General features: G+C 32.5%; 2 protein-coding genes and 1 pseudogene across 2 annotated transcripts; all 3 read right to left on the bottom strand.

Moving 5' to 3' along the window:
- Positions 1-83: 83 nt before the first annotated feature.
- LOC137813583 (uncharacterized) lies at positions 84-7126 on the bottom strand. The gene is made up of 3 exons (XM_068615923.1): positions 6662-7126; positions 5435-5526; positions 84-705 (listed from the first exon to the last, which is right to left on the bottom strand). The coding sequence occupies exons 1-3, from the start codon at positions 6812-6814 to the stop codon at positions 318-320; spliced, it is 633 nt and encodes a 210-aa protein (XP_068472024.1). The 5' UTR covers positions 6815-7126; the 3' UTR covers positions 84-317.
- LOC150029521 (uncharacterized) lies at positions 2697-3528 on the bottom strand (annotated as a pseudogene).
- A 6091-nt stretch (positions 7127-13217) lies between the features above and the next one.
- On the bottom strand, positions 13218-17121 carry LOC137813582 (Rhomboid-related intramembrane serine protease family protein). The gene is made up of 7 exons (XM_068615922.1): positions 16806-17121; positions 16583-16686; positions 15546-15631; positions 14949-14989; positions 14689-14855; positions 14545-14607; positions 13218-13684 (listed from the first exon to the last, which is right to left on the bottom strand). The coding sequence occupies exons 1-7, from the start codon at positions 17023-17025 to the stop codon at positions 13523-13525; spliced, it is 843 nt and encodes a 280-aa protein (XP_068472023.1). The 5' UTR covers positions 17026-17121; the 3' UTR covers positions 13218-13522.
- Between the last annotated feature and the right edge of the window lie 10075 nt (positions 17122-27196).

The following is a 27196-nucleotide window of genomic DNA, read 5'->3' as shown; positions in this document are numbered from 1 at the left end:
ATTCCGAGTTATGTACTGAATGACATGTTTGTTGAGAAGTTATAACTTCCATCTCCTTAGAAGTGTGAACAAAGACTAGAAAGTGATAAGCTAACAAAGCTTTCAATTTATTCAATGGAAAAAATGTGTGAACTTGTATTCAAGATGAAAATCATTAATCATGTAAATCATGTGAAAGCAATTTCATCAATTTCAGAAATTAAATTCTGAAAGTCTGGATGGTGTTTACAAGCAAAATGAATTAGTCATTTCCAACATGAACTTCCAACATCTGGCAACTCCAAGAATAAATTGAGAGATTCTGAAATCAAACTCTGTTACTTCAAAGGTAGAAGTGATTTCAACCATTGTTTCCAAGGTGCATCCTGCTGTTGCTCAACCCAAGACAAGAAACAGCTATCCAATAAACAGAAGAAGTTGACATAAAGGAGTTGATACCTCACAGGTATAAACCGAAAATTTGCAACCTGAACAATTGGCCATATGCCTCCTTCTAAAACAAAGGCTGGGAGGAAATCTCTCTTAACATCTTCTTTTATTTGAGGAACAGTCTTTCCAGCAGAAAAACCCATGTACGTAAAAAACACAAGTAAATCCAATGGTCCAAAGATAAACCCATCAACAGCAACTTTAGTGGCAACAAAACGGAAGGAATTCGGTTTAAGCATGAGTTTCAATCTTATAAACCGATCCAAACCTTCGTACCTACAATAATTAATGCAAAAGAACAAGGAGAATTGATAAGTTTATTAGAAAATATATAGCATTTGCCAGTGCCCCTCTTTCCCCATAAGAACAAACAAAAAACTAGCAGATATCACGTGTACAAGTCTTTCCTTTTCTGATTTAACACTTTTAAGGCACCATTTGGCTTGAGAGTTTATTGTTTTCATTTTCTGTCTGTACTTTAAATTACAAATAATGACAAGCTTCTCATTTTGTTTCCTGTTTTCAAATGAAGGAATCATTTGGTCTGCAAAAATGTTTTCTGTTCTCACTTTTAATTACAAAAATGCCGACTTATTTTCACTTTGTTTCCTGCAAATAATTTTAAAGGCAAAAAATTGTGAAAACAAGGTAACATTTTCATTAGTACAAACAAAAACATAAAACGTTTTCTCAAACCAAACAGTATTGGATGTTCTCCATCAGCTAGAAATATGATTTTAGTAGCTTTTTGCAAGAATTTGGAATGCTCCCCCTTAAAGATAAAAAAAGCCCTTAGCCGAGGAGAAGGTCATACCACTACAAAGTGCCACCAATCAGACAAAATGCTACACAAGTAAATACACAGTTTGAAATCCTTCCTTTTTAGTCAGTTGGAGATCTCAAGCATCCAGAAACCAAAACAGAGCTCTTGGCCCTGAATTTGAGAGGACAATTTTCTTCCCAATTTATCAGGAAGTTACTATAGACCCATCAGTCCATCAATAACTAAATTTTCATCTTAAGTACATGGTTAGAATCTATATGATAAAAGAAAAATGATTGCAAGTCAATAAGAGTCAGTCCTTTAAATTGATTAGCAACAATAGTAACCATCATCATCTGACATGGCAGACAGCCACAACTGTAGCATGCAAATGCTGTTTCATGTGAACTACATAACTTATACTAATGAGACTGCAAAAGCATAATGACTTTCTTTGGATAAATCCAGTGTTATCGATATCAGATAACAGAAAATATTGGGGACCCCAAAAATCCTTTATGAAATTATAAGGCAATGGGTTATGACAAAAACATTGCGATCAAAAGAAATACAATATATACATATAGATAATTTTTTTTAAAAAAAAAAAAAAATATAATTGTAATGCAAAAATAATGAAAGAGACAATCATAACTAATAATAATATTATGTCTAGAAATTCAAATAACAATAACATCAAATCAAAACACCATAAATTTCAAGTTCAAAACTTAAAATAACAACAAAACATAAAATAAAAGTCTTAAATTTCTAATTATTTGACACTTCTTCAATCCCAGCATAATTGTCTTCAAAATTATACAACGGGAGATATCCCTCCTCCTCTTCCCCTTATAGAAACTCTTATCAAAATTAAGTAATTTTTCAAACTTGAAATTAGAGTTATCATGCAATTCATTCTCAACCCCAATTTGAATCTTCATTTTGCCCTTCCTTGTTGGGGTTGAAGTTGCACTAGACCTTTCTAAGAAGCATGGGAAGATCCAATAACAATACCACCACTTGATAGTTGCTTTCTTTTATTGGTTGTTTGTCTCCTTGTATAAATTATGGGTTCTCCAACACCTAAGCTTCATAATAAGTTGCCCGTCGTGAAGAGTGGGATCATCATAAAATACCAACTCATTTCCCCTCTTCATTATCATCATCATTATCTACTTGTCCCATTAACCACTCATTACACTCATCAATGTCATTTAGTACAATATGGTCTATTTTATCCCTAATTTTGTATCTTTGAGCAAGTTGTTAGTTATACTTTATGTAAACCAAATCATGCAACCTTTTGTGGCCCAACCTATTCCTTTTTTTAATGAATATGCATTATGCATAAGTAAAATGTGAATTAATTTCTTTTTACATTCTAAAAAAATAATAATAAAATGAGTCGTGTCTTAAACAATAATTATTACTTGCTCCACTCCAATTGCGCTCACATCTCAATGAGTTACATGTCAAACTTAAAATCTTGATTACTAGCTTTTGTAAGTTGGGAGTCGCATGCCCATAATTCTTCCACCATTAAGCTATAAAAACAAAGAAAGTAACTTTGGATGTAACCATTATAAGATATAATTTATATCTTAACGCAATTTAGAAAGCATTTAAGTGTCTAACCTAGGGTTGTGGTCTTCCTTGATTCTTTGGCAAAGTCATTACCAAAGAGTCCACTTCCACTCTTATAAAGAGTCAACTCAATTAAAAAAAATTGTTGCACATCTTTACTTGGCACCAACCTCTTGATGCAAGCATACAATCCATTTGTAACCTTCAAATCATATTCCATTTCTAGGTTGGAAAAATAGAACTCTGAATTCACAAAGTGACCAACCACATGCAAGGGGCGATGAACTTGGCATATCCATCTATTATCAATGATTGCAAAGACATTCTTGTATTTACTTTCATGGTTATTGAATGACTTCACTATTGTTTCCTAAGATTTTTCCATTACTTCATATATATAGCCCCTTCTTTTCTTTCCCCATCCACCAGGCAAAGTACATGAACAAGAGGAGTCATGACTTTGAGAGTAAATACGACATGATTCTAAAAAATGAAGGCATAAGAACAATTTTTGTAGCTTCTCTCGCCTTAGCTTTCTTAGACAACTTGTTCTTGCTCCATTCATTTGAAGTGAACATCATTCTCAAATTTCCCTTCTCTTGATGCAACATTTGTATTGATTAATAAGAGGTAGCAAATCTTGTAACTGCATGTCTTACCAATTCCCTCTTATTTGTAAATTATCTCAACAAACTCAAGGAAGTATAATGGTTATAGATAAAGCCAACCAAATTAACTCCTCTTTGAATTGTCTTCTTTATCAAAGGAGCTTTCAAATGTCTTCAAGTATAAAATCTATACAGTAGGTAGCACAAGGAGTCCAAAAGAGATTAGGTCTTTTTTCTTCCAATAATTTATCAACTAAAACATAATTGCTTCCATTATCTATGATAACTTGAACAACATTTTCTTCTCCAATCTCCTCCACAAGGGTATCAAGCATCTGCAAGTTTTTTCCCCTGTCTTCACAAATTTATAACCATTAATGGACTTGACAAACATTGTCCCTACTGGGGAGCTCACCAAAATGTTATCAAACATTGTTGCTTTCATTCAGTCCATGCATTTGACCTAATAGAACACCATGTTTGCTTCACTACAATGTATGATCTTTCAACAACTTCCCAATGTAGTCAACCTCCTTGTTGAGAAGTTGAAGTCTAATTTCAAGATAAGTAGGAGCTCGCAAATTATGTCCATAAGCACCTATAGCATCAATCATATCTTGAAAACTCTTCAATCTTACAAGGTTGAATGACAAGTCTTGCTTGGTACCAAAATCAAGCAATATAATGATGAACTCATGCCTTTAAATTTGTCACATGCTTCTTTGATATTAGCTTGCCTCAACTTTTCCTTTTTTGTCTTCTCTATTGTAGTGCTTGGATCTTTACAAAGCATATCGTCCTTATTTCCCACCACTATTTCAACCTTTATCATTACTAGGTGTGGAAATTTCAACTTCATCTACCCTCTCATTGTTATCATAGGTTGCACTATATACAAGATAGATGGAAGTGGTGACTGCTTTTCCTTTAAATAATTTCCAAACTTTTGTCACAGTTTTAGAAGTCATGGTGAAAGCAACAACATTGCTCTTCTTTGCCATCAAATGTTCTTTAGCTCTAGTAATTCCTTCTTTCATAACTTTTACCACATTAATTACATTCAATTGTATTTAAGTTTGTTTCATCCATTGGATGACAATGTTTCCAACCCAGGTTATTTCCGAGGGATGTTCTTGAAGTGTCCTAGTCATTGGTCAATATTGTTGTGGGAAAATAGGTATATTTTCAAAAGATAATTATAGTGGAAGTAGAAAAGAAAAGAAAAAATAGGAACAAAGTTTCAAGTGAACAAAAATATTTTGAAAAAAGAAAAACACTAGCAATCAATGGCGTCGACAACAGTGGGCATTGGCGGCGGTGAGTGGCAGTGAGTAGCGACGAGTGGAAAGAGCAGCTAGAGTGAACAAGAAAAGAAAGAAGGAGAGGCTCTTGTATATAGGTAGGGTATTAGGTTACTTAAATTATAATGTTTGAATTGGGTCAGGTATGGCTCAACTCCTTTTAACAAAATGAATATTTGGCCAGATAACCCAAAAAGGAAGATAATAGAACAGTAGGGTTTCTCACACCACACAACCTCTTTCGTTTTTGGATGGGCCTCGGGCTCCTGCACAGCCTCCTTCGTTTTCAGATGGGTTTCGCGTTGTCACACAACCTCCTTTGTTTTCGAGTAGGTCTCGTGCCACCACACAACCTCCGTTTTTTTTATGGATCTCACGCAGCCGCACAACCTCCTTCATTTTTCGTCATCTTCACTCAACACTAGCATCTCTTGATGCAAAAAGCGGCCACCATGAGAAACCAACACCGCCACCGCTATGTTTTAGCAGCAAGCTATAAATTCGCCACTGGTTTCTACCATGGCACCACCATAACCGATTTTCGGTAACACTGGATAGAACTGTATTTAATATTAAAAGGAACAAAACTGACAATTGTAATTTTTAAGGAACTAAAAGAACTTTCAAATCTATCTAGTAAACTAAGTTGATTTGGAATCTAAGAATCAACAAAGAAACCCATGGATAATACCAATGACCATAAACAACTGGGGAATAAAATTCATAAAAAGGTCATGTTCTTTTACCAGTAGTGGCCAACCGGGCCAACAAATCCTAACCCAAACAAGCTGGTTGTAGACACCCGTTTCCAGTTGATCTTTAATTCTTTATTGTCACCCTGAGAAAAATTGCCATTAAACAAGAGAAATGAGCTAATTAGATAGTTAGTCTACAAATAATTAAGTGTCACATCATACACTATGTGAACTAGACAATTTTAAAATACCACCAAAGTATTTGTCCTTGAATAGGTACACCGTGTTACCAAAGTCAAAAGGAAAGAGCCAAATTACACATGGTTTATCCACAATTCTTCTAGTATAAAACTCTAAAATGCATGTCATTTTCAGATTCACCCTATCCAGAAAACAGTGACCATGACAAGTTATTTCCCGTTTCACTATTTTAGCTAAATGAACTGAAATTTCCCATCTATAGTTACCAAACAAACCAGATGTTGCCATGTGATTTTAAAATTGAAAAAAATTTCAACCAGCAGTAACATAGTTTTCAACTACCTTCTACGGTTCAAGTGCAAAACTAAAGGTATGATTTTGAATTAATGGATGGAAAATGGAAACAACGGAATGAACAAAATGTGTTTGGGGGAGTTTTCCAAAAGGAATGGAATGACACCTCTTCCTGCCATTCACAACACCAAATTTTGTCCCTTCAACTTGGGGAGTCAAGGAAAAAAATCCACGTCTTTCCGTGAGAGTTCCCTCATTACCTTCATTAAACAACCAAACCAACAATTCAGATGTATCTGTAATCACAACACAACCTCAACCACAGCCACAATTTAAAACCAAACTCCCAGCTATTCTCTCAAATACACCCAACCTTGGCATGCAATTATTTATAGTCAATTTGCATGCCCCCAAAACCTCATTACAAAAAGCAACCAAAACCCACATAGCAGCCCGTCAAGGAATGACCATCCATACAAAACCCACAAAACAAACACACCCATTTGCCTGAACTAGAGACCAAGATCACATGCTACAAGGAAAACCCCTCCAATAAACAACCACAAATCCCCTCCTTCCCTCGTTCCTCCATGCATTCCACCTCCCATTGTCAGAAACATGCTCAAACAATCGCAAATCCTTCTAATTATTTTGACCAGAAGGCCACACTCCACCAAGCCATGACCATTCCCCCAAAACCAAGCAAAACACACGCACACACCCATTTTCCCCAAAAAATCAAAATCTTAGAAGGGAAGAATAGAAATTCCAAAACCACAATACCTCATCCATTGTGGCATGGGCCTTGGCAGTGTAGTGCGTAACTGCCTGAGCAGCTACGTCACCAGCACCCCAAATCAAGCCAGAGCTGATGACCTGCGTCTTAACAGGGTGAACCGCCAAGCAATTCTGGTACCATTTCCACAACTTGAGCATATCCAAACAACAACGCTTCCCGAAAACAATCGCTATTTAGTGATCATGAAAATGATCGGAACCCCCTTTTTTCTTTATTTGGGGATTTATCTAAATGGGCCTAGCATTTAGCGAACAGAAGATGATTTTTTGGCGGTGGAAGAAGAGTGGCACTTCTTTGGCTTCTATCGTTTTGTATTTCTCTGTAAAACCTAGGACTCGTGTTTGTTGAGGAATGGGAGGAACAAAAAAGAAAGGAATGAACTTCGGTCTGCGGCGAAGATATAAGAATGAATTTGTAGGTTGGGTTTGACATCCGTAGTTATCAATGATGGGAATTCGGTGCAGAAAAAGGGTAAAACTGTACTTTAACTTTTACTATTCATGGGCCTAGCGCCTCTGGCTGGCTGCTCTTTAAATTTCATCTTTTCTTTATTATTCGTTCTTGTGAGTTTTCATAAATATATATAAAAATGAGATAATTAGATATTTTTATTATATATTGTATTAAAATTATATTATGATAAATAAATTATTTTAACTACATAAAATTAAAAAAAAAATTAAAGTCTTGTTGTGTACAGAATGCGAGTATTTATTTTTTTTATTAAATCTAGGCGAGGTTTCTTTTTACTATATATGTTAATTTTTGTTTTTATTCTTTTCTCCATTATTTTTAATTTCTTTTTTATTATTTTTACATTGATATTCATCATTTGAATTTTATATTGTGACTTTAAAATATTATTTAGAGTTAAATAAACAAATTATTTGTGCACATTAATTTAGAAAATTCCTATCATATATTATTATAGATTTTTTTAATTATTATTTTAAAATCACTTGAGTTTTGTTCTCTATATTACTATATATATAAATTGTTCTCCCATTTTGGAAAGTCTTTTTATTTTTCTAGTATTGAAAATATGTACAGAGTAATGTAGGTTTTATTTAAACTTATTTTTTAATTAATTTTCATGGATCATGTATTTGGTCTAAGTAGAGTAGAGTGTAAATAGGAAGAGAGAGTGTAAATAGTAAGCATGGTATAGGAAGCAAGAGGAATCCACCTAAGTATAGGCAATAAAGACACGAAGATCCACATGTCATCTCCTTACTAGAAAGGATTTTCTATCAATGAAGAATGGTCATTTGTCAACCTCTAATTTGAGAGGATTTGCTCCAATGAGAAGAAGTCATTTGTCAGATGGGAGTTGGGCAAGAATGCTCGGGACCTTGGTCCAAGCATTTTGCTATGGTCAGCTCGGCTTTGGATCCAAAAGGCAGGTTATAGGCTCGACCTAGTTTTAATGGTAAGCTCGGTAAAGAATAATTAAAGAACAAAAAATATTAAGTTTGGTCATAAGTTATTATAATGCATACGTTAGTTAAATATATATATGTGAATATAAAGTTGTTAGTTGAATATATATTAATAAATATATAAGTTGTTAATTGAATATATATGCTAATAAAATTGTTAATTAAGTAGCAAGCACCCGTAAATAAAGGTGCACGAGATTCTCTTTTGTTGTTAGCACTGTAAGTAAAGGTGTTCGTAGACAAAATATTTTTCTGTTATATATGCTTTTAGTTGAGATTATATTCTCGTGAGTGAAAGTTGTTAAAGGGATAACTATAAAAGGGGCTTGAGACCCCCGGGAAAGGTATGTTGTTTCTGAATACTTGAGACTGAAACTGATTATTATTTTGTATGCTCTCACTGACTTGATCGTCGGAGTGTGATCAATAGGTAGAGCCCCCTCTGTCCCAGCGTAGCGTTGTTCCAGTGCACCAAGAGGAGACAGACCAGAAACAGAGCTCTCCATCCAATCCAACCAAGGTCAACTAACGAGAACAGGAGTGGAAAGTTTTTAGAGTTAAAATATGTACCTTGGCTGTCATTGGCACTATAACTAAATGTGTTAGGTCTCTTGTAAATTCAACTTGAATTGAGTAAGAAATTTATGCCAAAATTTTGTCTCACTTGACTCAAGTTCACTCTATGCTAACATCAATTTGTGTCTAGCCTAGGACTCTTTAGAAGTTGGTATGACCTCTTTTAAACCCCTATTTCCACAACTCAAATTCACCTTTCTAATTTGACATATACCTCCATAAAGCTTTCACATCGCCTCTATAGAATCCATTCAAAATTATAAACTTCAAAACAAGCAAGGATTCAAGATCGAGTTTGCATCATTTTGTATCTAAAACAAGGTTTTGGTTCAAGCTAAATGTTCTTCACCTTTGTTTCCTTCTTAGTTTTTTTGTGTTGTCTTCATATTGTTTTACATGTCTTGAATTTTTTTTGAGTTCATTTCACCAAATATTATGTATTCATAGTGTTGCTAACAGGTTAAAATCATCTATTATATCTTGAACCATCCAAACATGTGTTTTAGGTTTCATACTTATGCTATATGTGCTTTTGTTTTTATTGAGTCTTTGATTCTTTTTTATTCATTTCAATATCTGTTTCGGCGTTTTTAATTTGAGTTTTAAATCTAATCCATGTTTCCAAGTCATGTTCATTGCATATATGTTGCAAACTTCTAGTAGTACTTTCTTTTATTTTAGTTTCTTGATTGTTTAGTCTGCACAAAGTATTCAATAATTTGATTGTTTAGTCTTGCCTTTGTATGCTTTTCCATTTCTGAATTTGAGTTTCTTAGCTTATTATTAGATCATTGACAAGTTCTTTAAAGTTAGGTTTCCATTATGTCTTGAGTATATCATACTATTCTTTCAATTCCATAGGTTTCCTTCTTTTTGCTTCTTGTTAGAATTTTACACTGAATTGAAAACATTATTGTGAGCTAAATAACATCCAAATTACATGAAATTTTATATTTGAGAGCTTCAATGTGTTAATGATCTTCTACTAAAAAGGCACATCCAAAAACAAAGTGGAAAATAAATGATAAATTGTAAAAGCCTAGATGTTGAGTGTTGAAAAAGCTCGAGCGATACTCTGAAATTACTCTCGGTTTTTTATTTTTTGCAATTAACTCAGTGCATATTTTTAGCTGAAATTTTGTGAGTGGAATACCTACTTTGTTAGAAATTTGTGGCTAAAATTTGGGAATAAAATTTGATTTAGAAAAATTTACATAATTCCTGGAAGTATAACTGCAAGAACTTCTCTAGTCTTGTTTTTGTTGTTTGCAATCTACTCTAGTGCTTTTTTTAGGTTTCCAAATTTGAGTGCCTACTATTTTTGTGGCTTTAATTTCTTGCATTGAGTCCTTAAAATTACTCTTTGCGGTTTGTCAATTTTAATCCATTTGAGTTTATAAAATTAAATTGAACTTGTTGATTTTACTTGTTGGCATCTTAAGGTGAATTCAATTGTGGAGTTTTGGTCTTGTTGAGCTGAAACTAAATTTTTATTGTTGAATTATGGAAAAGATCAAAAAATAAGTGCTCACGTAGAGGGGATAAACAAGTGAAGATTGAAGAAAGAAGACTAAACACTTTGGAGAGGAGTTGACAAACAAAAAAGAAGAACAATTTTGAGCTACATAGCTCATGTAATTTCTTTTCATTGTGTCATGGAACCTTTGTGTATTTGTGTTAATTTTACTTCTTTGTTGTTTGGGAAAAGGCCTTTGGAAAAATCCCATTCAATTTGTGTAATAGTAGATGACGACTATTTTATGGCAAGTGTATCGTGTCAAAAGTAATAAATTTGTCCATAAGGACGGATATCTAACTCACAAGAAACAATTAAATTCTCAAATATAATATTCACTAAATAGAAAACAATATGTAAAAGTTTGTTGGGAATTTGTTGTTTGAATTTGCAAGAATGTAAATAAGGCAAAGTAAGAGATTGTTTGATTTAATTGGAAAAATTGGGATTGCGGTTCATCCTTCTCACTCATCTGTATTTTTACAACAGATTATAATATTCAGTATTGATTGATATTGATGCACATATAAAATTCATTTATATCGACTCCTCACATACAAAATTTTTAAGAGAGTCTCATAAATATCGATTTCTCACATATTTATAAAATTCCTTATCATTACGAACAAATGTTATAAAACAATTGACATTTTAAATATGTTAAGTATTATCTTTTAGGTTAGATTATTAGAAATACTTTCCAATCATATCTAAGGATTTGAGGGAAGAATTAGCCACTCATGTTGGCCATTACAAGCATGGAAAGCAATAAAAGAACATCCATGATGTTTCTCCTTGACGGCTGCCTCCTCTAGGGTTTTCTATATCTTTCTATTCCCAATGATGTCTAGGGTTATGCATCACGCCTCATATTTAACCTAGTTGACTTGGGCTAAGTTACTTCTCACCTAGGCAAGTTATTACTTGTTTGGGCGAGTTTGAACTTTTAGTTATGATACAATCCAAGTAGCTAAGAAGATGACCAAGGACTCAAGAGACAATTCACACCGTAAGCAGTCATCTCAGCAATCAAGTCAAGGCCCCACCAAATATCAGACGAACCTCACTAGAAAAAGAACTTGGCATACACCAGAACATCAACTGTTCTTTCTTTTGGTCTTCTTAAAAGACAAAAACATGTTTGTATAATAATTTGGACTCACTTTGGGGTCCAAATAACAAAATAGGCTAGAGTAGGTTCACATAGCATAAAAGGGAGTGTACTTAGCGAAATGGGCTTGTACCAAACCCACTTTTTCAAGACAAGGCACCTAGAATTAGGGTTTTTAACCTACCTTCTAAAGCTATGCCCAAAGGTGCGGTTTTGACCATGCTGAACACCCTAGGCAGCTCCTCTCCCTTGCCATTTCTACCCTTCACCCATCTTGCCCACCAAGACACCCCTTCCTATAAATATGGTGTCTTGCCTCATGTATTTTGAACCTAGATTTTGAATATAGTTAAGAAACTCTGCTTGAGTGATTAGTGGGTGTTGTCTCCTAAATGTTTTGGGTCTTATCTTGAGTGTGTGAGCATTTCAAATGACGGCTCTTCCTCACTTATCTTGGAGTTTCCCACTCTCCAAGTGGCGTGTTCATCTTTCCCAATCTCCATAAGCTTTCTTCATCACATCTTTTCCATTCCTTTCCATTTCGCCTTTTACTTTCTTCATTATTATGTTCTTGTTTGTGTCTTTTTCCATTCGGTCATCTTCTTCATTACTTGCTTCATTTTATGCTCTTTAATTTCCGTCTTTGCATCATCCACACCATCTTAATTGTCCTTTTCTCTTTGCCCTTACGAAGTGAACCTTCACACTTACTTAACCACTTGGTTAAGTTCGTGTTCCGTGAGAATCTTCTTAGGGTTAGAGTTACTAAATTTATTTTTTTGAGATCGAATGTATTGTGATATTTTTGGAGTTATTGTTGTTTATAAATGCACATTTCTCTTTTGTATTCAAATTTCTTAAGTTTGGTAGTGTACTTAATTCAATGGACCAAACAACTTGCTAGGGAAAACAAGAAGAAAGGGAAAAGGTGATGAGAATGAAAAGACAAAACCCTAAGACATAAATGAAGGCGTAAGGCAAAACTTATCGACTTTGTGGGTCTTGAGGTTTAAGGCAATCACTCAACTTCTTTATCTAGTTTTTTTGTCCTTTTAAGAGAAATGAAATTTGTTGTGAGCTACTTATACATGCAAGTGGAAATTTGTTGAGCGGATTCTAATTCTCTTGGTTGATTTTCAAAAACACACTAAAAGAACTTTCAGCAGCAATGCCTTGAATAGAATTTTGTTGACTGATATTCAACTCGAAGAGCAATTATGGTTGGTAGGTTTGACGTTCGCTAATAATGGGTGTAAGTTTTTTTACAGGGTAAATATAGAATAATTCTAATACCCATCGTTACTATCTTTGCAATATTTTAACAAGGATAATTTAAGATTAGTATAAAATCAGGAAGTAATGTTTCACAGATAACGAAGGGATTAGTGTAAAATATAAAACATAAGGCTTAGGTTTTTTTAGTTTTTATTTATTTATTTTATTCAATTTCATCTTATTAATGAAATGTACAATGAATTCCTTCAGTTTTTTAAAACACAATAATGTGAAGCTTTCTACTTTTATCTAATTAGGAGTAAAAACAACACAGTGATAACTTATAAAGCCAATGACATTAATATCAATGTATGAAAAAGTCACATTGTTGCACTTTTAAAAATTGATTAACTTAAATGAACTTTGAAATTTGTTGCATTTTTTTAAATCAAGAAACTTGATTTAAACTAAAAATGTTCATATTTTTTAGATAATTAAAAGGAATAATGTGATGTAAAGTATTTAGGGGGAGATTTGTGTAAACCTTAAGAGAGCAATTTATCCAAATCATTACACACATTAGTACAACCCCACACTATGGTTAAGTATATTTCTAAATGCCTAATTTCATATTACATATTCACAATTATATACAATGAGTACTGAACTTTAGTGGAGATTACTTAAAAATATAAAATGGCAAAAATTATGAGCATAAAACATATGCGAGTAACGTTATTCCTCGCTATATACAATTCCATAGACATTCAATCACCTTTTTGTTTAAACATAACTCAATACCAAGGTTTCTGCAACAACAAAGCCTATATAGTGAAGCGTTCTTCTTAAGACACCCCTACTATTGATACTGCTGTTATTTGAACGCCCAGCATCAACGGTAGCAGAAGAAGCAAAACGTCACATTTGTGATTTTGAAATATTGGTCTAGCTAAGGTATAGTTTGGCCTGTTTTATTGAACTGCGTAGATTATTGGTATGAAGAATCATCAGAAGGAACTCTGCTAAGAAGCCAAACCAAAAGCACACCAACAAGAGCACCAGAAAGATGTGCAATGTGATTTACACTTTGCAATGCATAGCCTCCTTTAAATCCTGATAAAGATGTTGAAGCTTGGGCTGCTTCCATAACCTAGGCACACACAAAGAACAGATCAATCATACAGAGCACTGATAGATAATAATGATTGGCATAAACCAAAAAACAAATGAGTCCAAATAGGAAACCATTTACAAATATGATTGAAGGACACCTTTTATCTATTTGACACCTAGTGAGAAAAGACATCACACTTTAAGGGGGTGTAACGCTTGTTGGATAATTTGAGGGGAGAAACATTAAGGAGATCTTCACCAACAGACCACGAGCAAACATATAACAGAAAATGACCACACTGTAATATCTATGCTCAACATTATCACTTACCATCAACTCTAATACCACTTGTGTAAAATTAAAGGGAGAAATACCGAAGTGATATTCACCAATAGACCACAGCAAACCTCATAAGAGAACATAATATCACTTTCAACTTAAAAACTTGTGCTAAACTATTTTGGGCTTTATTCACTTATACGTTGCTAAACTTGTTCATTTCTGTACAATACGGGATTTTAACTTATACTTGAACCCAAATAATCAATAAGTAATAATGTAATATGAAAAAAGAGACAAAAGGAAATGACAAATATTAATGAGAAGTGCGATAAAACCCCAAAAAACATCACATGCATAGGAAACCATATGCAAACATGAATTATTGATACCTTTTATCTATTTGACACCTAGAAAGAGAAAGTGGAGTGGCTATAATAGGTATTATGATGCAATAAAAAAAAAGAAACAGACGGAAATGAAAAATGTCAGTTAGGTGTTTATAGTGGAGAGCGATGATATATCATCACTCAACCATTTATGTAGCATGGCACATGATTGTGGATGCATGTTGAAAAAGTAACATCAAGACCTTAAGTTCCAATATCTCTAATCACCTTCTCTATAACAAACTGACCCAGTATAAGCACTTCAAGGATCTTCCTCCAGTCCCAGGACATCTGTATTAATTAAAAGCTAGACCGTTAAAACTTGGAAGAAATACCGCAAACAGATGAACTCTAGAATCCAATTCCAGGTACCTTTACAAGGACACTGATAGTAAATAACCCAAAAACAGCACCAGAAGCTCCAACAGAAACTGTATTTCTAGGTAAAACCAACCATGAAACGAGGTTTGCTCCTACACCAGTAAGAATGTAAGAAAGCCACAAAGCAAGGTTCCCTTCCTCTTCTTCAACAAGCTTTCCTATTGTGGAAACAACAAAATAAAAACATCTCAAGCATCTATCCCATAACAACTCACTTACGAGAAAGACAAGTGATCATGCTACAGCCTTACCAAAAATGTACAAGAAGAAAAGGTTGCTAGAAAGATGCTTCCTGAACAATTGTAAAATGAGATAGTGAGAAAGTAGTACACAAAAATAGAAAAATAAATTGAATATAAAACACAGTCATAGATCAAACAAGAACAAATTTAAAAAAGTGATGATTGCTTAAATAAAAAATGTTGCTAGTCATCTAACTATTGTGATACTCTCATCTTTATTCATATCAAAGCTTAAAGCTTAAAGTATAACAGTATAATATATTCATAAAATGCAGCCAAGAGTACTCAAAGTGTCCGACATATAAGACATGATTAGACTATTTTGAGGTGTTTACGCTTCCTTATTTGGAACAACGCAAATTTAGAATGGAAAAACACTTAGATACAGTTCATTAAGTGCTTTTAGTGTAGTTGTCTAATTTTATAATTAAAATTTCACCTAGATAACTTATATCAACCTATATTGAAACCTTTATTACAAAACATATTAAGGCAAAACTCCAATTCTGATTAAAAGCATCTGAGAAACTCGATCCAGATTATGTTCTTCCAAAAAAAAAAAAATAACAACAGGGAAAAACTGAAATGAGAGAGGAAGGCACTCACCAATTAGCATGACAAAATGTAGCTGTGACAAACTGGTACCAAGCTGGCCGAGGGTGGTACAAGTACAAAGTCTTTGCCCCATTAACCTTGCAGAAATGATATAAAACCATACATCATGCAACAAACACTGAAACAACCCTGTTTATGCAATGTCACTTGTTTCACACCCTGTTAAAAAATCTCCTATTTTCCTTTTATAGATTCTAACATTCGTAGTTTTTTTAATCTGTCTTCTTTTTCCATTCTACCTTCCATCTATCATCTATTAACCTTCCTTGTCTCTCTTTTCTCTTCTTGTTCTACCTCTCATTTCCATCCATTTGACACCCCAAGAATGTGCAGAAACACAATTACTTTTATTTTTCCTTCCTCCCATTCTTTCAATGCGATCAAAGAAATGGGACCAAAACGGAAAAAAGAAAGAGAGATTGTGAAGTAATTTCATATTGGCAAAGTCAAAACACAAATATGATTCCTCGATATATTTTATTGCCCAGTTTGATCTTTTAAGTTTTTTATTTTTTTTGGTTTATAAAACTGCATTTGTCAGACAAAGATAGTACTTCGTCACTTTAACACACTACCTTGGTCAATTTATTTGACATGTGCTAATCTATAAACGACGCCTTTGCTACAACAGCTAAATTATCACTATTAGTGTGCAAAATAATAATAGAATAATAAAAACACTTTAAAGCACCATAGTACATCTTCTTAAATTTAAGGGAGAAGAAAGAGTCAACATGTATTTTATTTAAGCCAAATTACTTTCTCATTTGTTTTAGATTTTGTTTTCTTGAAGTATATGATTTTTTGAAAAAAATCTTGTTCCAATGTGTAAAGTTAAAAAAAAAAAACATGTTAATTGGATTCTTGCAAGTCTTCTGATCGGTGGGATGGAAAGATAAAAAATAGATAACAATTAATTCACTAAAACTATGGAAATTTATTGTATTTCTTTAATTAAAAAAATATACAGATAAAAAAAAGAGAAATAAAGAAGAGATAATAGTAAATAAAGATAACAAGAAAATTACATGAAAAAAGTGGTCTGCGACGAAAACGCCAATGTTGAGGAGAATGATCCAGAATATACCGTTGACTCGTTTCTTCGGTTTCCCTTCCAATTGCGAGATGATATCTAACAGAGAAGCAGTGAAGGAGGTGAGAAGAGCAACTGAGGAGGCGTGAAGTTGGAAGTCGTAGTAAACGATAAGGTGTTTGAGAAAACGCCGAATCCAAGTTAACCGGAGAAAGTACCTAATTTGTTGCAGTTGCAGGGTGCGATAGTACGGTGGCGAAAGGCGGATAAAGGGTGGTGGTTAGGTCGGAGATGGAGAGAGGGTTTGGTGGTGAAAGTGGGAAAGGGAGGGAGAGAGTGAGAAAAGAAAGAGGATTTACGAGTGTGAATGTGAATGTGATTGTGAGAGAGTTTGCATGACATTGATTGTAATTTGACTGGGAAACCAAGTTGCGCCATTTTTGGTTTTCCCTCGAGTGATGGTTTACTCGTGCTCTCAATTTCAATTTATATACACCAGTGTCTTAGAGTTTGTTAGGGTCTCAAACATTTTGTTATTTGGGATTTTAGAAGCATGCCTTAATTCTTAGAAACATGCGTTCACTGCACCAATGAAAAAAAAAATTAAAACTGCCGAGAACCTTCTATCACATTATAATTAAAATATAGATTTTTAATTTCAGTTTCATTTAGTTTCAAATTAAGATTAATGATTTTCATGTATAAGATGAAATTTCATTATGGAGCCAGATATCTGACATAATAATCAACAAATCTAATTACTACTAATTTTTTTTTTCTGATTTGGAATTGGTTCTATTTCTTTCTTATGGATTTGATAATCACCCTAATATAACTCTAATGAACACATTGTAATAGTTTCTTTTAATGTAACCAAAATTTATTTTAATTTTTTATACTTTTAATTTACATAAAAAGAATGATGTCATTTACGCTTATCCTAGAATAAAATAAAATAAATTTCAAATCTAACTAAAAAATCACTTCTAAATTTAGTCACTCTTACAAGTACAACTTCATCCTAAAATAAAAAATAAAATTGAGTTTTTAAGTATCAGTTCTAAATAAATTTAAAAAAAAAGAATCTCGAAGACTTCAACATGAAAATAAATAAAAGTGAAACTTCAATTGAAAATAAATAAGAGTGCAACTTCATTTTTTGAAGTCGTCCTACAAGATTTATAAATTTACATAATTTTCTTAGTAAATTACCCCATATATGCAAAATTCGGATAAAATTACATGAAATGGACTTTTACCCACCAAATGATTTCCAAAAAAAAAAAGGTCCAATGGTTAATTAACCTTAATAAAACTAGGAAAACATAGGTATATATATATATATATGTGCATAATAGTTTTTGTTTTTTTTTCTGTTAAATTAAATTCTAGCGTAAATAGTTTAACTAGTGTTAAACCATCTAATGTTAGGAAATGATAGTATAATTGTGATTATATGACCCTTAATTGTCTTTCAACGAATCCAATAATAAAATAAGAAAATCAGTGTTCATAATCTATTTGCAAGCAAAAAAGCTATAACAATAAAGATATAAAAACGGGGTTTTAATTTGTTTAACAATAAACATAAAATAAATTATTAAAGTATCAATTAAAAAGCAGTTAATCCTCAAGTTCTTCCACCATTGAATTCTTTACCGGTTCTCTAAATATTAGTCTTTTTTCAATCCTCAAACAATGTTAAACCAAATTGAACATGCGTCAATCTGATTCAACCGAAGCTCACCAGTAAAGCATGGGTCTACTGATTTAATCAGTACCCACTTCATGCACAATACCCATTTTGTTTCATGCATATACTCCATGAAAATGTTTATCTCCTCTATAAGAAATTAATTAGAACAATGCGAACTAACTAAGAAATCAAAGTATAAGATAAGGAAGACTCTCAATTATGTGTTCAAGACCCCTCACAAAAATCAGTTTTCCAGGAGATTAGAATATTAAAACAACTACTATAGAGAATTGAAAAATGAAACTTTTATTGATCAAAACCCTATAACTCAATGGGGAATTACAAAGCAATCAACCAAAAAGGTTTAGTCTTCCATGCGAAGAAAAAAATACAAAGAAAAAATGCAGAAAAATAATCAGAGGAAGCGGTTATGCACTTAGAGATATTAGTGTCTTTTGTGCATTTCCCTAACTTTCCTTAAATAGGACACAACCCACCAACCATATCCAAATTCCATGGTGGAGGCACCACTTTTGGTGGAGAAGATCGTGGAGAAAATATTGGAGAAGATCTAGCTCCTACTTAGGTGGAGAAAATCTTCACTACTTAGGAGGGAAAAACCTCTCATACTTTGAATAAAATCCTCTCAAATATTTGTTTCTATTTTGATTCAAAGAAGCAACTTGGACTTTTGGATATTTGGCTCATTCGCAAAGGTAATCGTTTCCTTCAGACGGTTTACTCTAAAAATAAAAAATTAACAAAAATAATAGTTAAGGCACAAATAAAGCCAATTATATGAATCTTAATTAAAATAATGTATTTATTTATTATTACAATCCAATAATCTATGATTAAAGTTATTAAGTGTGAATAAAATTATGTTCATCATTCCACCTTTTCTTACTAAAAGAATTACAAAAACAAAATAACAGTTACACTACAAGAAAATCATTAAATAGAAATTGATTTTGGATACCAAAATAGTTAGTCATTATATTGACTAATTAAGATACTACATTGTAAACTAAAAAATTGTTGGTATCTAAAGTAGTTTCTATTATTAATAAAAATTTATAAACTAATTTCTAAATTGGTATCTAATATTAGCTACTAAGGTTTTAGCTACCAACTACTTTAGATTCTAAATTGGTCTCTATAGTCGCTATAAAGACTAGTTTAGAATCTAAAATACTGGTTTGGTGTTTTTCTCTTGTAGGATTCAAGAGTGGTATTCTTTATGTGTCTTTGTATTGATTTATTGTAAACGTTTTGTTATAATGTGAATTTGACTAGTGTATTCAAGCAACTGGAAGTAGCTTATGAAAAAAGTGAACAAGTATAAATTGTTTTGCATTTCTTCTTTCCACACTCTTGTTAATTTATGAATTTTTAATCTATTCTTCGGTTCTTGTCTTGCAATTTTAACACATTAAAAGAATAACATTCAAATTCTGAAATTGATAAACTCTTTAAAAATTCATTCTAAAGATTTTTCATAGTTCAATTAACTCTTTCTTGAACTCGCCCTTTAATTCTAACAATTGGTATCTTGAGTTGATTCTTGTAAGATACTCAAGAATTGATCTTGTTGTCTAAAAGTTCTGAAGAATGACTAAGAACAAGTTGCCTTTTTCCTAAAGGTGCATCTATTAATAAATCACTTATGTTTGGAGGTGTTAACTATTAGTTTTGGAAGGTTAGAATTAAAATATTTATTAAGTCTATTGATAGAGGGATTTAGATTTCGATTATTAATAAACATTTTATTGTAAACCACGTGGCTAATAATGAATTTGTAGAAAAACCTTGGTGTAATTGGTCTGAAGTTGAAGACAAGAAAGCTTAATATGTTTGTACGGCTAAAAATATAATCACTTATACATCAAATCTTGATGATTTTTTTAGTTTCTTAACTCAATTTTGCAAAAGAGTGTGGGATGTTTGTGAAGTCACACATGAGGGAACCACTGATGTAAAGAGAGCTAGGAAACATGCTTTGATCCAAGAATATGAATTTTTCAAGATGCACAAGGAGAAACTGTTATAAATATGTAGAAATGATTTACACATATTGTAAATCACGTAATTGGTCTAGGTAAAGTGTTTAACAAGGAAGAGTGGAACATTTAAGTTCTAAAATGACTTGACAAGAGGTGGTAGCAAAAGGTGACAACAATTTAAAGACCTATCTAATATGACAATTGCAACTCTATTTGGAAAATTGAGGGAGAACGAGTGGCAGATGAACAAACTAAATGAGCAAGAGACTAGTGAAAAGAATATAAAAATCATTGAACTAAATTTGGATATAAACATGTTGTTCAAAATAAACAAAAGTAGTACAAAATTTTCTTTTCATATGAAGAATTGAGTGATTCACCTTTTATCACTTATTTATAATGCATGAGAAAAGGTCACTTTATAAGAAATTGTAAAATCAGACAATAATGTTCCTTATGGCAAAGTGAAATTGATACCAAAATATGCCAAAAAGGAAATTAACACTACTAAACCCAAAGTAATAATGAATTTGTTTTGTAAGTGCTCTTGAAAGTAAAAAATAAATAAAAATAGTTATGGTACTTATACAATGGCTTTTCAAGGCACATGATTAAGGATGGTGAAAAATTCATGAATTTGGTGTTGAAATTTGGAGGTTATGTCACCTACGATGACAACAATAAAGGAAAGATCCTTGGTTATGGAGATATAGGAGATGATTCTACTGTCATCATTCAAAATGTGTTGTATGTTGAAGGTTTAAAACATAGTTTGTTGGGCATTAGTCAATTGTGTGACAAGGTGGCTTTTGAACCAAAGTTCAATCTTATGTGAATCAAAAAATGATAAGTTATTGTTGGTTGGTAAGCAAGTAAACAATATTTACATGCTAGATATTAGTCTTGCAACATCTAAAATTGAATTTCTATTAACAAAAAAATGATTATTCCTAGCTATGGCATAAAAGGTTTCCTCACATTCATATGCATCATTTTAATAAGCTTATTTATAAGAATTTAGTACATGGTCTTCCAAAGCTTAAGTTTGAAAAGGACAAGGTATGTGAAGCTTGTCAAAAGGGAAAACAAACTAAAATTTATTTTAAACATATTTTTTTTTATACAAGTAGACCCCTTAAATTATTGCTACACGTGGACTTGTTTGGTAATTCAATAACCATAAGCCTTAGAAGAAATTTGATGGAAGTACACTTTAAGCATCTACAGAAGAATCAAAAGAAGTTCAAACTTTTTCTCAAGCTTTAAAAGAGAAACTTAAGAGGTACCCACTTCCAAGGAAGGTTTCTTGGTGGAGAACCTAAGAAAAGAATACTCCCATTTTTAAGTGACTTTCAAAAATAAGAAGACAAGCTTTTATGCAATTCTTATTCATTTCCAAAGTGAGTACAAGAAGGGGGTATGCCTCTGTTTATAAAAGGAGAGGCTCAAAACACTCCATGCACTAGGGAATGTGGGACTAATTGTGCAAAGTGCATATGCACTTGTATTTTCATTACTCCATGCAAAACAAGTCGCACATTATTCAATTCTTTTATTTTTCAAGTGTTTATAAGCTTCAATGCTCCTCCACTTGGTTTTTGGTCACGTGGCCTCATAAATGAACATGTAGACTCTCTTCTTACCTCTCTAATTAGGGTTTTTGACTTCCTTAATGGAGAGGGTTGCACCTTGACTTCCACCTGGGCCTTAGACTCTCCAAATCAAGGCCTATTCAAGCCCAAATTGGTCCAAATTAAGCCCATTTATGGATCTATTTCTTTAGACAACAAAAATCATAGTTCTTTTCCATTGGCTTGAGTGAATTAAGTCCAGGGAGCAACCTTTCTTCAAGTGTTGATTTAGCTTGAGCATATTGGGTTTCGATGAATGGATTTACTCTTCAACATAATTCTCTCTTTTTGACGAGAGAATCGGCTTCAAGCGTTTTCTTTCATGCTCAAAGTGTTGACTTTTATTGAAATAAAGACTTTTGGTTTATTTTGCTGAGCGATTTTGGGTAGGCTGAGTGAATCATGCATTCTAAAAAAAATCACTTTGTTCCAAGAATTTGAATGCATAATTGCTTTTATATGCCCATTTTAGTTCATTTTCCCTTGCTGATGTCATGGCTTCTTAACACTTTGTTCTTTGTTGTTTTCAAGCTTTTCCTTTTTGGTCTTCTTCTTGTCTTCCGAAATTTTTTTACACAAACAAAATAACACACAAAACAATAGAACATATAAGAAAATATTGGGTTTCCTCCCTAGAAGCGCTATTTTTACGCCATTAGCTTGACATATTTTTTCTTAATTGTCATGGGAAAGGCGAGACTAGACTCTCCTTTCTCCCTATCTGTTATCTTAAAGAAGGTCCCTTGAGGTTGTGGTTGATTAAGGTTATTCCAAAGAGCCATTAACAAGACCTCATTTTGCATTTGCAGCTTGACCCTTCCTTTATCCATATTAATGACCATCCTTCCTATTTTCATAAAAGACCTTCCTAAGATTAAAGGGACCTCATTGCATTCTTCCATCTCCATGACGACAAAGTTAGTAGGGAATGTAAACTTGTCAGTTGTTACTATCATATCTTTAATGATTTCAACTGGTTGTTGTACACTTCCATTAGCCATTCTTAATGTCATGCTAATTGACTTTAAGGTCACTCCCCCCCTCCCCCCCCCCCCCCCCCCCCCCCCCCCCCCTTTTTTAAAGAGAAAGGGGTATACAATCTATATTGGCCCTTAAGTTTAATGGTGTGTTATGTACCTGAAGACTTCCTAGAGTTATTGGGATAAAGTTAAGTATCTCAATCTTCATATCTTTGGGTTTCAGAAAATTGTACTATTCTTTAGGGTTTACCTACGTGTTGGTCGTGAATAATTTGTTCTGATGTACTACTAGTTGCTTGGTCAACTGCCCCATATTTGTTTCCAAATTTTTTATAAAAGCCTTAGTGTGTTTTTTGGTTCATCAAGGAGGTATGCATCAATTTTTCCAATGTATCCTCTAGTTTTGATGTTCTTTCTTGGAGTGAAGGATAATGTGTTGTTGATGTGACTTGTAGGATTGGTTATTGCTGGAGGAAACATTATTTTGTTTCCAACCAAAGTTCTAATTTGGATTATTCCCTAGTCTTACCTTCCTTGAATGTTCGGATACTGAACTTCTTCTGATGTTGTGGGGTTCTAGGAATTTTACTTGGGAAATGATTTCCCTAAAGTTTTAACATGTCCTTGGCTGATTGGGAGGTTGAGGAGGATTGATGGTATGCAGTTGTTGAAATAGTTTTGACATTTTCTTTGTTAATGCTCGAATATGCTGGGTTAAGATCTTGTTTTATGCGAGGAGTGCATTAGTTGTATTTAGTTACTGCACTCCCTTTTTTTGTCCAGGATGTATGTCATGTTGTACTTGATAATCCCTTGAAGCCAAAGTATCTATAATTCTTGTTGCTTGCGCTGCATCAATAACCATCATGGTTCCTCCAACTGCTGCATCTAAGATCATATTTATGTTAGACCTCAAACTGTTGTGAAAGATAATTAGTTGGGTTATGTCTTTAAATCCGTGGTTAAGGCATCTTCTCAAAAGTGTTTTGAAGTGCTCCCAAGCTTCACATAAAGGCTCACCCGGTCCTTGCTTGAACGTGGAGATATCAAATTTAGATTTTATCAAGCGAGAGAGTGGAAAAAACTGTTTAAATATTTTTCTTCAATGTCATTCTAGCTGTTCAAGTTGTGGTTGGGGTAGGATTGAAGTCATTCTTTTGCTTTGGCAACTAATGAAAAAGAGAATAATCTTAAGTAAACTGATTCCATATTCCTTTCTTCAAATCCCATGTTCTTATCAATTAATAAATGAGTATATGGGTCCTTATGATCCTTTCATGTGAACTGATGGCTACTGTTTAAGCTAAAAAATGTCGACTTCATTCTAATGATCTGGTTTTAGCAAGCATGATTATGCTTGAAAAATATCTTAGTCCTTGTTGAGCAGCATAGGCTCCTAAAGTTTTGAATGAGTAACAACTTGTTCTCCTTCATTTTTTCTATTATCAGTAATCTTTTTTTCTTTGGTTGTGTGAGATTGAGAGTTAGGTGAGGTTGGATTTGATCCTTTTTCTGAACCTCCTTGTGTTTTGTTTGAGCTTTATTCTTTTAGATCTTAAGAGTTTTTCAATGTCCTACTCAATCAAAAGATCTTCTGAAGAGGACTTGCCTCTTGTTAGCATGCAAGTCCAGTCACAAAGAGATTTCTTTTTCAAAAATGAAAAATAAAGAAAAAACTAAAAGTAGTTAATGGGTTAGAGATGTTAGTCTAATATAAAGCTAGATCTACAATTAGAAGTTAGCTATTCAAAAAAATTACAATATGTATAACAATATAACACATGTGTTGGGATTGAAAGAGCTTTGTGAATCTCCCTTATTATTGTTATTTATGAATGCCTTGTTTATTCAAACTCCATGTTCTTTATGACTAAACCATATTGATTCCTTGCGCAAGGTTATCTAGGACAATTAGTCAATGTTATGACTTATTTTTGCATTAAGATGGAACAATTCACTATAGTCTCAACTCCTCGCTCTGCGACCATTGAATTTTATGGTTGGTTGAGTATGATTCAGATACATGAAATTGCCTTTCAACCTAATTCAGGTTCTATGGACAATCAATGGTCGTTCCTCACCATTAAGTATTAAGAACACTACCAAATCCAAGGAAATTGGATTTTAAAGAGAAACAAAAGCAAACATAAACAACAATAACTTAAGGAATATCACATTGTCATTCAATCCCAACATGGTATATTTAACAATTCATAATAAGATCTTACAGTGAGAGTTCAAGTATGAGAAGTTAAAAAACAACAAACATGGATCCTTTAAATGTTGTAGGCCAACTTAGGCTTCAAGATCCTTTCCTCTTGAGATTTCTCTAAGCTTCAGCCATAAGGTTTTCTTATGATTTCTCTCTTATGCGTCTCAATGCCTCTCTTATTCTTATTGGCTTTGCCTCTCGACGATTTGGAATGTTGCCCCAAGGTCCCTATTTATAGGATTTTTGAATGGGATTCAAAGGGATTCGTGAAGATTTAACATCTGCTCAACGTAGGCCAATTCACTCAGGGGATTGACTTTCTTCAAGCTAAAACAATCTTTGGACTTCTTGGGATCTCCAAAGTCAAAAATTTGCTAGGATTCACTCCAAGCTAAGCCCCGCATTGACCTTTCTTAACCATGAAGTAAATTTGGCTTGATTTAGACGTCAAGCGAAATCCTTTTGTTCTCAAACTTGGTGCGGGTGACTCAAGCCCTTTCTGAGCGAAATTGAGCTTTCTTTATGATTAAGGATTCTCTTGATTTCAATTACTTTGGTCTCAATTCGCTTAACATATGTAGAAGCGCTCAACATTTTGAGTGATTTCTTGAAGCTTGTTATCTTCACTATCTGTTGAGCCATTCTTCATGTGGTGGGCAAATTGACTCTTTTTGCTCCATATTTGTTTTCTTGTTTTTTTGCAAGATTTTTGAAGATCCCCTCTTTTATTCCTTGTCTCTAGATTCAACTGGAGTTTGGAGTTTGAGAGCTTTTGACTTGCTTTTCACTTGTTTTTACATATTTTCTACATAAATTACATACCTATTGATCCATGATTTTTACTATAATTTGACCCTTATCACTTATCACTTATGTATGTTGAATTTTGTTCATTGTTGCAGTGTCTAAAGTGGTTGTAGCTTCTCAAACTTTTCCTTTCTATTTTCTCATCTCATTTCCTATTAACTCCTCTTCATCCAAGTTTTTTTTTTAAACAAGTGGATGTAGCTCTTGTATAATAGTTAACCAATATAAAACTACTGTTTATATCTTCTTTTCTCTCTTGTTATTTTTTAAAATTTTAATTTATTATTTAGTTATTATTTTAAATTTTAAGACACTAAAAATAACTAAACTGAACCAAATTCTAAAATTGATATACTTGCTAAAGATTATTCTAATTTTTTTTACTTTTTTTAAATCAACTTTGATTCTAATATCTTAATAACTTTATTTCAGGTCAAAATTCATTTATCAAATCTTACACGATAAATTATATCTTACATTCACATACTTCACATTCACGTACCTCTTCATAATCACAACTATATATTACTAATGCTATTTATAATAGGATATTAAAAATTTACATATGAAATACAATTTATAGGATTGAATTATTTATAATTATATCACATTTTAAATATTTTATTCATTACATTTTTAAATATTATTCTTATTACTTATTTTATAATCAGTATCATCCTTTTTATTTTTATTTATTTTGTTTTATAAAAGGGAATAAACACAATATAGTTAATTGATTTATTCTTTTTTATCTCCGTTCTCTTTTCTTCCTCTCCTTCTCTGCTGTATTTGTATTGAGTAGGAGATTTGAGGAGAAGAAAATGAGTGGATATGTGAGGTTGTTTGGATTAAGAAATGATAAAATTGATTTGTGAGAATGATTTATTGAAATTTGTGAGTGAAAAACGATAGTTGAAAAAGAATTTAGAAATTATTTTAAAGGTATAAAATGTAAATTTACAAATTTATTCTTTTATTAAAAATATTTGAATAATGAATTATGATAGTTTTTTTTGGTGTGTAGTTTCAGTTAATTATTTTTTTATAATATATAATATCCTAATTACTTGTATTTTTAATAAAAAATTAAAAAATATAATAACAAATATTTTTGTGTTAAATTGAATAAATTTATTAAATATATTAAAATTTATGAAAATAATATTTATTTTTGTATACATTTTGTTGTATTATATAACTATATATCTTTTGTTGATATTATAATTTTTTTTTATTTTCATTATTTATAATTATATGTTGTTATTAATAGTATATTTAAT

Source organism: Phaseolus vulgaris, chromosome 1 (genome assembly GCF_051622355.1).
Source record: "Phaseolus vulgaris cultivar YP4 chromosome 1, ASM5162235v1, whole genome shotgun sequence".
Lineage (NCBI taxonomy): Eukaryota > Viridiplantae > Streptophyta > Magnoliopsida > Fabales > Fabaceae > Phaseolus > Phaseolus vulgaris.
Note: the sequence above shows the minus strand (reverse complement) of the source record. Positions and strands in the feature narration are given on the sequence as shown.

What these genes read in the sequence shown, in the direction of transcription:
- LOC137813582 (XM_068615922.1), bottom strand. Translation starts at nt 17,025, where the DNA reads ATGGCGCAACTTGGTTTCCCAGTCAAATTACAATCAATGTCATGCAAA. An exon ending in ACATTTTGTCATGCTAATTG is followed by an intron (nt 14,990 to 15,545) that starts GTGAGTGCCTTC and finishes ACAATTGTTCAG; the next exon opens with GAAGCATCTTTCTAGCAACC. An exon ending in CTATCAGTGTCCTTGTAAAG is followed by an intron (nt 14,608 to 14,688) that starts GTACCTGGAATT and finishes TAATTAATACAG; the next exon opens with ATGTCCTGGGACTGGAGGAA.
- LOC137813583 (XM_068615923.1), bottom strand. Translation starts at nt 6,814, where the DNA reads ATGCTCAAGTTGTGGAAATGGTACCAGAATTGCTTGGCGGTTCACCCT. An exon ending in CCCATGCCACAATGGATGAG is followed by an intron (nt 5,527 to 6,661) that starts GTATTGTGGTTT and finishes AATTTTTCTCAG; the next exon opens with GGTGACAATAAAGAATTAAA. An exon ending in GGCCCGGTTGGCCACTACTG is followed by an intron (nt 706 to 5,434) that starts GTAAAAGAACAT and finishes TAATTATTGTAG; the next exon opens with GTACGAAGGTTTGGATCGGT.